We start from the raw sequence: 10,095 nt of genomic DNA on the forward strand, positions 1-10,095 counted from the left end.
AACTGGAGTCAGTGTAACACACGGGGACACTTAAACTTGCACCAACAGTAAAGGTGCTCAGGATCTGTATCCACCAAGAGAAGTCAGCCTCATCCACGCAGGACTTGACCGAGATTCTTACGTGCCTGGGACTGCAAGAACGGAGACAGTACCTCGGAGCAGCAGCAAGTTAGAGCATGCAACAGCAGCCTATCAAACAATAACAAGCAGGTTTCTATTGTATTCTTTTCTATGCTTCTTGCCAATCTTAGGAGCAATTTCATACAAGAAGTCATGATTCATTAAGGTGTTCTAAGTTCATTAAAATGTTTTATACTTTAAAAATAGAAAGCAAAGTTTAATTTACTGTATGGGGAAGCTTCCTATGGATCTGGCCTGGCAGAAGTTAAGAATCGCTATCCTAAGCACCCGCTTTCTGTCAGAGCTGTAGAACAACTGCAGATACCTGCAGACCTTGGCAGTGAGCAACATGTAAACAAGGCAGGAGGGAGCTGTGGAAAATATGCATGACCTGTGATGTCCCTACAGACCGATTCTCTACCAACTGAGTAAACTGCTCAAAGCATACCAGCAGGCCAAGGATGCACGGAGTTAACACCACATGCAAAGCTCAAGTTTTTAAAATTATGTGCCTTTCTACCTTCTGCTTGATTAGACCAAGTCTATTCTATGAATTTCCACACCACTCTGAGCCAGTCCTGCTCACAGGTGACCTTTGGTTAAAATCCAACCAGAAGGAGACCTGTCAGGTGAGCCAGCAGGCTGCTGTCAAACTCCACAGCAGATTTCACTATGCTGCACTTGAAGAAGATACGACATTCTAGTTTTAGTGTCCTCATCTATACACGGCCAGATGGTCTTTTGACAAATTACCTGCTTTTGCCTGGTGATCAAGTCCCAGTCATCTACCAGCCATGGTTTCAGCTCTTCTGGGATTTTCACCTTTACTTCAACTCTGTTCATAAATGTTTCTTCCTGAAAAAAAAGTGAAACCAGACCAGTTACTTTCAGATAAGTGTCCAAGCTAAGAGTCACTCATATTCCTTGTTTTCATAACTGAAATATACCGCTGGACTGGCTCCACAGGGAACAAGGGAATAGTTTAGGCTTTTCAAGGCCACTTGGGAACCTTAGTTATGGAAGTTGTAACTTTTCAGAGCAGCATATGCAGGACAAAGTATTACTGTCTGCATAGCTGAGCAAAGCAAGAAATTTTCTATTAAAAAAAAAAAACTGTGAGAGAATCAGAAATACATACACTTTCAACCGTTGGATCTACTCGAGCCCTCTTCTTCCTAGGAGGCTGAGGCGTCTCACTGGTACTGCTCCCTTCTCCAATTCCTGGAGCTGTACAGAAAAAAAGACATTATGCTGCTTAAGAAATCTGGTAAGTCAGTAAGAAACACCAGTTAAAAAGAGATTTAGAAGGAGTTAAAAGTAAGACTCAGATTTCTCTCAGTAACCTTTTCACTTACTTTTTTGTTTCAATCATTACTTGTATTCTGGAAGTCTCAGATAGCTGTAACAGTTTAAACTGATAGGTTTACTTTTATCTGAAGATGAAGGTTTCTGCACTAAAAGCAAACCAATGTCAGTATCTGTAATGCTCTTCAGGAGAAGTTTTGGAACCAGCAGCTCAGCTTTACGGATATGTCACATCTCAATAAGAAAATGTAAGTTTGACTTATGAAGTTATTTCAACAGATCCATGGAGATACCACTTTGGTTTTAATTTGCACAAGGTCAAAAATCTTGACAGACTTAACCAAGTAGTTTGTGTACAAACCAGAGAAGTATGCATTCCTCCTGACCAAGAAGAAGGGACATCTGAAGCCAAGAGGAACAACACAAGGTGACAGTAAGTAAACTTAGTTGAGGCAGATTTCAGGTCTTATTCCAGCTAAGAATCCTTCACCAAGGAGACCCACATATATACAAAATGAAGACATACTTACTTTTCTGCTTGTTCTTTTTTGTTTTCCTGCAAGAAGAACACAAATTATTGCAAATATAAAGACAGCAGTACTTAAAGCCATCAAAAGTAGGAAGCCAGAAAATTTGTCCACCGAGTTCAGAACAATGAGCCAATACTCAGTGGTCTGTGGAGTATTTCAATAAAAGCACACGACAGAAATGCCAAATATGACTTAGCATCACAGTTATGATACAAGATTTTTCATGTAATAGGCTAGAATTTACCATTTTGGGGGAATCACTAAGTTTAAATGTACAACACCCCCGAAGGCAGGCCAAGAACTCAGGAGTATTTAAGAACAGCACTGACTGACACTTATGGAAGCAACATCTACAGATGTTTCCTACCTTCCAAGTGCTCTTGGAAAGCTACACTAGATTAAGTGTTTTACTTCTGTATTTCAGGGATTACTTAGAGACAGAATACGGGACAAAGAAACAGAAGGGATGGGCATTATCAGATAAATCCCAGTCAACTGAATTAATTTCCAGTCAAACACTGAAAAACCACAGTTTTATGGCTACAGCAGTAGAGGGAAGTTTGAACAGTACTATCAGAATTCTACATACAAAGCTGCAAGGGCTGTCTACAAATCCATCAACAACTTTCAGGAGAGATCATGATTACACTTGCCACTTACTGGAAACATTTGGAATAGTACTAAATAGCGTTGTCCCTAATATTGATCTTCTTACAAATGCTTCTCTCAACATTTACTGTTTCTAATTTACACACTGCACACTTCTCTAAAGTCTCCATCCTTAGCCCTTATTTTTATTCCACATGAAGAGCTGTATTTCCTAAAGCTTTGAAAAGACACCTGAAATACAATGCATGCAACATGGAAATACTCAGATAGGTCAAGAGTATCAGTGACAAAATTAAACTGTCCTAACAGGTATATTTTGTAATTATCTGAACTTTGTATATTTACTAACCATTTTCAGAAAATGTTAATTGAGTACTCCTAGCCATGTTTCCATTTGCTCACTATTAATAGGAATCCAGTCAAACCTCTCAAAAAATGCCAATTGTGTGGATAAAACTCCTTCCCAGTAAAAGACTATTTCCTTGGAAATTCACCACTATCTCAAGTGACTCTTGTATTCAGGCTTTGAACTGGGCTTATCTGGGTCGGGAGTAGGCAGAGTTTCTAGGAAGGTCTGAAGACAGGAGGAGCAAGGCTTTTTTCAGGCTTCAAGACACAAACAAGCATTAGGCTTAAACTGTGGGCAGAAGAAAGATCATCTCACTCCAAGAAGAAGGAACAATTGCCAAGTTAAGTCACTGCTAATGGACTTGTGTATTGAAGAGAAAGTCTTTTCTTCCAAACCTAGTGTAAACAAGGAGGAACAGGGAGTTCTTTCCAGAATTAAAATCACAAGATAAAAGTAATGTTAAGCAGTAGTCTATAAACAGCATCTTAGGAAACTGGAACAGACAGACAATATAAAGTACTTAAAGAACTATCACAAGACATTAAACCACATCTATGTCACTGAAGCACAGTCTAGCAGAAACCACTCTAGGCAGTTGCTTGTGCTCTCCCACCTCATTCCTTATATTTCAAGTCATATGCCTGTGCATCAAGTCAAAGCAGACATCTGTCTGCAAAGTCTAAGACAAATCTGAGTTGGGGAACAAACAGAAAGAGCTAAGCTTGAGACAAAGCATTAGCATTTAGGAGATTTTTGTTTGCCTGTACAGCAGGCTGTCTGGAATAATACTCTTCAGTCTGTGAAAGCAGCTGTGCCAGGTGAATAAGGGACTGAGATGTCCATTAGAACCTCCCTACAGCAGTTGGTTAAGAAATGAGCAGCAGAGAAGGAAGGTGGCTACCACCTGGTCTCAGGCATTTGAGTTCAATACATTTGTAAATGCCAGAGAAAAGAGATTAGGCACCAGTTTACTGATAAAACAACAGTTGTTACTAAGCTATATGAAACCATTAAGTCTCTTTAACACAAGGTGACTAGTAATAAAAAAGTAAATTAAAAGATTCAAGTGTAGAAAGTAAGTATGTTGGAAAAAAGGATGAAATCAGCCACTACTACTCAAGCACTGCTCACTAATTTAGCTGGGAGAAGCAGCATTCCTCTCAAGATTCAGTTAAACCGTCAAAGATTATTAGAAACAGGATAAAAAACAAAGTCTGGATTATATACACGTATGTCTCCTGCACCTGGTCAGGCAACCTGACCTTAGAAGGCACCCAATAAAACCAGGAGAGGTAAAAAGAACAAAGAATAGCTGGTGGTGTATAGCAGCATCCATACCAGGAGTAACCAGGCAGACAAGGGCTTCCCAGCTGAGAACTGGCAGGAAGAAGAGGGGAAATGTGGCAGAGGTATCACCAGTGATAAAAGGTGAAGCTCAAAGAGCTAATCAATCTTTCCTCAAGATAGATAAAAAAAAAAGACCAAAAACCCAAAGCATCAGACATTAAAAAGACAAGAGTCATCCTCTTTCCTCCTCTCTTCAACACAGTGCTGAATTAAAATGAGAAGACGCTGATGGGGATGCCAGAAGTCCAAATGGTTCAGAAGTTCAGATAAATCTAAGACAGTCCTACAAAGGGTGATTAAACCTATCACACAGATACAGCCCACAGCTCTAAAGTCCCTTAGTTACAGACTGTTAGAAGCAAAACGATACTTGGGGAGAAGAGCACTCTAGACTAGGCTCACGATTATCCCCAAGCACATGTTACTGGTGACTATCAGACAGCAGAAGAGGTGAGGAAAGTCTCCAGCTTGGGCTGGTGCAGCCATTCCAACATTGTTGCAGCCTGAGACAACTGGCACAAAGGTAGCATTCATATGCCACCTGACACGTAGAGGACTTGAAGGAGCCTGTGAGAGCTCCTAGTGTGCCAAAGATAGCAGAGGATGCCTCCAGAGACGTGCAGCAGGAGCATATGCTTTTGAGTAATATGCTCAGATTAAGAACAAGACATCTATTAGAAGAAAAAAATACCTCCCAAGCTGAGATTGTGTTTTGAGAGCATCTCTAATGAGACCATTGCATATATATAATTTAAAAACAGATGCTATTCACAAATTTGTTATTCAGCGCTGTATCTTCTCTCCAGAACACTCTCAGTTGCCTTCTTATTTTCCAAGCATCTGTTAGCTCCAATTTTTTTACTGATTTTTTTTGCAAGTTAATCATATTAGGCCTATGAAAGGCAGCAGAAACTCCTATAAGCTTGCAGCAGAGCTACATATAAAACAGTCAGTTGTATTTCATTTTTGGCAGCCTGCTATAGCCATACAAATTTTTTTTTCTATGCTAGCTTCTAGTTATCATAAGATGAATAATTGTTTTTAAAACATATATACACCCTGCATTTCATGTATATTTCTATTTGATCAAACATTGCTTACAAATAGTCTCACAAGCTTTTTGAACCAGTTGCTGCAGTTTATAGAACAGTTATTCTGAACAGCCTCAAGCCAACAATAAAAATACAGCACATGAAGGAGCAGGTTCAAACCTCACATTTCTAACACCGTCTATTGAAGCAGCCTCGCTCCCAAGCCTTACAGAAGGCTGGGCAGTTTGTTGCCGATTTCCATGGAAGCAGAACTCCGGATTGCAGTAAGCATGCAGAGCAACCGCAGCCTTCTAGAACTATCCGGTTTCTAAAAGCTGAAGTCAGTTGTCCTCCACTTCTCTTTAAACAGTGGACACACTGAATGCCTTTGACTACTCATACTGTACCCTACCCCAACTGGAAAGGTACACATTTCAGAGAAACTAAAAACCGGTACTCCATACTGGCTTTAAAAAACCCAAACAATATACTGCAGTATGTATAATTGTTAACTGAATTACTACCAAAGCTTACATTATTACAAGTGAGGACTTTAAGAGTCTAACAGAAATCTATGAAAGCAAGGAGATTTGGATTTCAGGATGAAAATCCTGGTTTGACAATCCATCCTTAACTCACCGCGTCGATATTGTAGGGGTCTCCAAACAGCAAACAGTATGCGCTCCATCTCGTCTGAAAAATCTAGGCACAATGGGGGTTGAGTTAAGGAAAGAATGTCAGACCTAGTGTTTAGCCTTAAAGAGAATCTATTTAAGATTCAAAAATTTACCTTTTTAGCAGCACATTACAGTATTACTGAACATTCCTGGAGGATAAGTTGTGCTTAGATCGTTATTTCCCTTCCATTATTGTTTGGCTAGCTGAAGAATAAGTTTCAAAATATAAGTTACCTTTCCCTTTGTCCAATCCTCCAAGAATGCTACAAAAGGTAAATTTTGAGGCTCAAATAGCTTGACAGCATTACCCTTTTAGAACAGTTGTGTGATCAGTTTCTCCCCCTCCCCACCATCAGTAGTTTATGTATCTGCAATGACCTTAGAGTTACAACAAGAGAACAATCGAGAAGTCTTATTTTGGAACTGTATTTTGAGGATTTTCAGAAGCCATCTTGCCTTTAGCTGTAAGCAGGATGTGAGAAGCAAGTTTGGTCAGTAATACATCGGCATCACAACCCTGCATCACTGCTAGGGTAAGTCAAAGTATTTCCCCTCCCTCAGCCTCCAAATAGGGAAGAAAAATAGGGAGATTTTGTTGAAAGTAGCACAGGTCTAATTTCAAAGGATGCATTGGATGCTGGTAATGGCTAGAGACTAGGAGCAAGATCAGTGCAACAAGCATATGAAACCCTGTTATAAATAAATAACCTTCATAATGCAAGACTGCTGTTGTAATGACAATAATTTTCCTTCTGCCCTTTACAACTCTGAAAATCCACCACCAAGGAATTAATTTCCCCAACCAACATGAAACAGAAGTTTCAGAGAACCAGCTTACTGTCTGTTTTGCTATGCTGGACAGTGATGACAGCAAAAAGCAAACCCACTCCCTTTCCCCAACCCGTTTCAGCCCAAGAACAAAGACAGACCTAGTAACATGCTTTCAAGCTTCAGAGTTACACAGAGGCTTAAGATGAATTCATTTTTGTTATGTGGGTCTCCTTTGGATGCAAGATGATTAGGTGTGGTTGAGAGGATTAAGACAACTTCGATTTCAAGCGCAGGTTAACATTTAAAATTTACTCAGCCAGAGAGAACAACTCATTGCACTGCAATCAGGCTGAGCTACCAAGATGACTAAAGCTTGCAGCACAGGGAACCTAATCCCAAAGTTACTATTGGGATGGTTTCTATAATGCAAATTGTAAACATTTACAAATGAGTCATCACTCCCTGTGTCAAAGTTACACAAGAAATTAATTCTACTCTCACTGACTCAAATGCAAGAAGACTCAGGTGCAACAACCCTTTAAGCAGCCAAATTAGTAATAGTCATAATTTACATCTGTTTAATTAGATTTTAATGACATTCATTACAAACTGTCTAAACAGACATTTGGTTTAGGTTTCTTGCACCCCCAAATGAAGACAAACAGGTGACCAGGTCCCTGACAGAGGTCCGTCCTGAGCTGACAGAGCACAAACAGGTGGTGTTAGAGCACCTCAGAATCCACAGCCACAGACCCCAAGGAGCATGCACGCAGCACGACGGCCACATCCACCAGACTCCCCGTTCCAGAGACCAAGAGACAATTTACAGCCTTGGCTGGGCTTTGACTAACCCCAAAGTGAAAACTGCATTCAGAACCTAGAGAGAAAAACCTGCACCCACTACCACTGCACTTCTCAAATCAATTATATATATTTCATAACAAAGCTGCCCACAAATGAGACATGGAATCTGAGGCTGCTGCCAAATGCTCTTCCTTTTGTCATTTCAGCAGCTTCCTCATGAAGACCAGAATCACAAATGAAGTCAGGAGTTCAAAACACCTCATTAGTCATTACCATCCTCATAATTAAGTGAAGTACTTCCCCAAAGAGAAGATTTTGATGGCACATGAGCAAAGCAGTCGAGCTGTACTGACTGTATGAGAATCTAAACACCACACAAGTCTATTCTGAAAAACAGAAAGGATGGAATGAAAGAAGTTTGACAGTTATAGCCTGAAATTATTTTTTTTTAAATAAATGTCTGAGCTTGCTTCTGGTCTCTTAAGATTCAAAACCATTTTTAATAGCATACAGGTTTAGTTTTGTCAAAAACGGCAAAACAAAGACTCTGCAAATACCATTTTAACAATTGTGCAGTAAGAAGGCAAGGCATTTTAAGGGTTTTATTCAAAAGTGTTTGCACAGCTTGGAAGAACTGTAAAGTTCTATATAGAAAATTATTTCACTGAGATGCACAAGCCTTATGAGACTGAGTGTCAGTTCACTAACTTAGCAGAACAGTGCTAAAAAAAGTACAGAGTGTTAGTGCCTACTCAGTACCTTGATTGAGTATTGAACACTGCTCAATCTAAGACAGCAGTTCTAATGAAACACTTCAAAGGCCTTTTTGATATTACAAAAGTGAAACAACTTCTGTGTGGGCTCTGTCAGAAATAATGTAGTTTAGCCTCCATAACCATTCTGAGAAAAATACTATTTAAAGATCAATAGTAAAACTGACAAGCAAAAGTTCAGGAGGTTTTTGGGTGTGGGTTGTTTGTGGGGTTTTTTTTGTTTGTTTTGGTTTTTAAATAAAAAGCTTCTTACACTTCAACATTTTTCTGCTGCAGACCAGAAGTCTTCTTGCCCGGAGCAGCACCTCTCATCTTCCCCTCTGCATACTGTTCCCTTTAAAAAAAGGAGTAAATTCATAAATCAGACTTTAATAGAAAAAGCAGGTTGTGTTCCCTCAAAGGGTAACAGGTTATGCAAAACATTTAGAGAATGTCTATTAAATGGATTTGCTAATCAGTATGTGTCATGAACAGGAACAAATTCAACTCAATATAAGATTGAGGCTTCTTCATACAACCCTTGGCAGTATGAACACCCATCTCCCCCCTCCCCAACATCCCTGTTATACTGAATCACATGGAAGCATCACACTGCTTCTGAAAAACATAAAACAACTTCTCAATAAAAGCATTTATAAAGAAATACAAGATAAGCATTCATTAAAAAAAAAACTAAGTATTCATAGGCATCCTTACCACTCAATTATTTTAAGGATACTGCACAAGGGCCATTTTTAGACACCTGATTTCCACATTACAGGGTGTACCTGCAGCTACTCAAGCTGAATCTCCACTTCCTCAACCTACTCCTCCTCAAAACCTCAAGTCAGCATTTTAAAACTGAGTAACAGTTTGCTCTTTCTGAACTGCTAGAGGACAAAGATCAGAACATCTCTGCAAGCCAAAACATCTCCAGAATAAATGAACATATGAACACCTCCTGAAGGCTTTTTTTTTTTTTAAACTCACTAACTTCCCTTGATATATAGTTGTTGGATTGAAGCTTTATAAAAAATTATTTAATGACAAGGACTTTTAACAAAAATACTTACTGATTGGCCTTCTGAAGTTCTTTTTGTTTCTGCAAATTGGTATCCACGTATTTGAGCACTCTGCTTTCTGGAACCCATTCATCCCAGCTGAAAAAAAAATTAAAAAAAAATCAAACCATCATTCCAAAACATTACATAATTGCATTTTATACAGTCACTTAAAATCTTCACAGAAGTCGAGACTGAACTCTGCTTTTGTGTCAAGTCATGGACTGGCACAGCTGAACGTGTGAGTTACCAAACGCATTCCCTACTGACTGAGGCAGTAATGATTTTTCTAGGGAAGTGTAACCTGCAGTCATTTCCAAAGAGTTTCTCAAACTTGAAGGAGGGGCAATTTAGGAGGGAGGGGACTGTCTTTAAATCAAAAGAAGCATCTCAGGAAAAAATATTCTACACTTAGCTAAATTATGGGACACCTGTAGCCATAACTTCATTATGAAGCAAGCTTCCTGGATCTATTCCAACATTTTACAGATTAACAAATTCAGCAATAAGATCTTACTGTAAGAAGAAGAGCTCTGATTTCTGTCTGTGAAGGAAACCAAGATGGCATGAATATTTGAAGAATCTGAAGTGAACGATTTAAGAGAACAGGTGTTGGGGAAATTGCCGTTACGAGCAAGAATTTCACTTTGACAAAGAGTGGATAATCTGAGCAGTCCGACAAATTATTTCAAATAAAACACATTAAAAGTGGCCAAGTTATTCTAAAGTACACAAGCTA

At 39.2% G+C, this 10,095-nt stretch overlaps 1 protein-coding gene across 1 annotated transcript in view; it reads right to left on the reverse strand.

The window, feature by feature from the left end:
• Nucleotides 1-9,513, reverse strand: part of MORF4L1 (mortality factor 4 like 1) — a 13,748-nt gene extending 4,235 nt beyond the window's left edge. Inside the window, exons 1-6 of the mRNA XM_010079532.1 lie at nt 9,369-9,513; nt 8,570-8,650; nt 5,931-5,993; nt 1,956-1,981; nt 1,259-1,347; nt 874-975 (exon numbers count right to left, since the gene is read on the reverse strand). Of these exons, the coding sequence (XP_010077834.1) occupies nt 874-975; nt 1,259-1,347; nt 1,956-1,981; nt 5,931-5,993; nt 8,570-8,628 (339 nt within the window). The 5' untranslated portion in view covers nt 8,629-8,650; nt 9,369-9,513. The remainder of the gene's footprint in view (nt 1-873; nt 976-1,258; nt 1,348-1,955; nt 1,982-5,930; nt 5,994-8,569; nt 8,651-9,368) is intronic.
• Between the last annotated feature and the right edge of the window lie 582 nt (nt 9,514-10,095).

Source organism: Pterocles gutturalis, unplaced genomic scaffold (genome assembly GCF_000699245.1).
Source record: "Pterocles gutturalis isolate BGI_N339 unplaced genomic scaffold, ASM69924v1 scaffold10854, whole genome shotgun sequence".
Lineage (NCBI taxonomy): Eukaryota > Metazoa > Chordata > Aves > Pterocliformes > Pteroclidae > Pterocles > Pterocles gutturalis.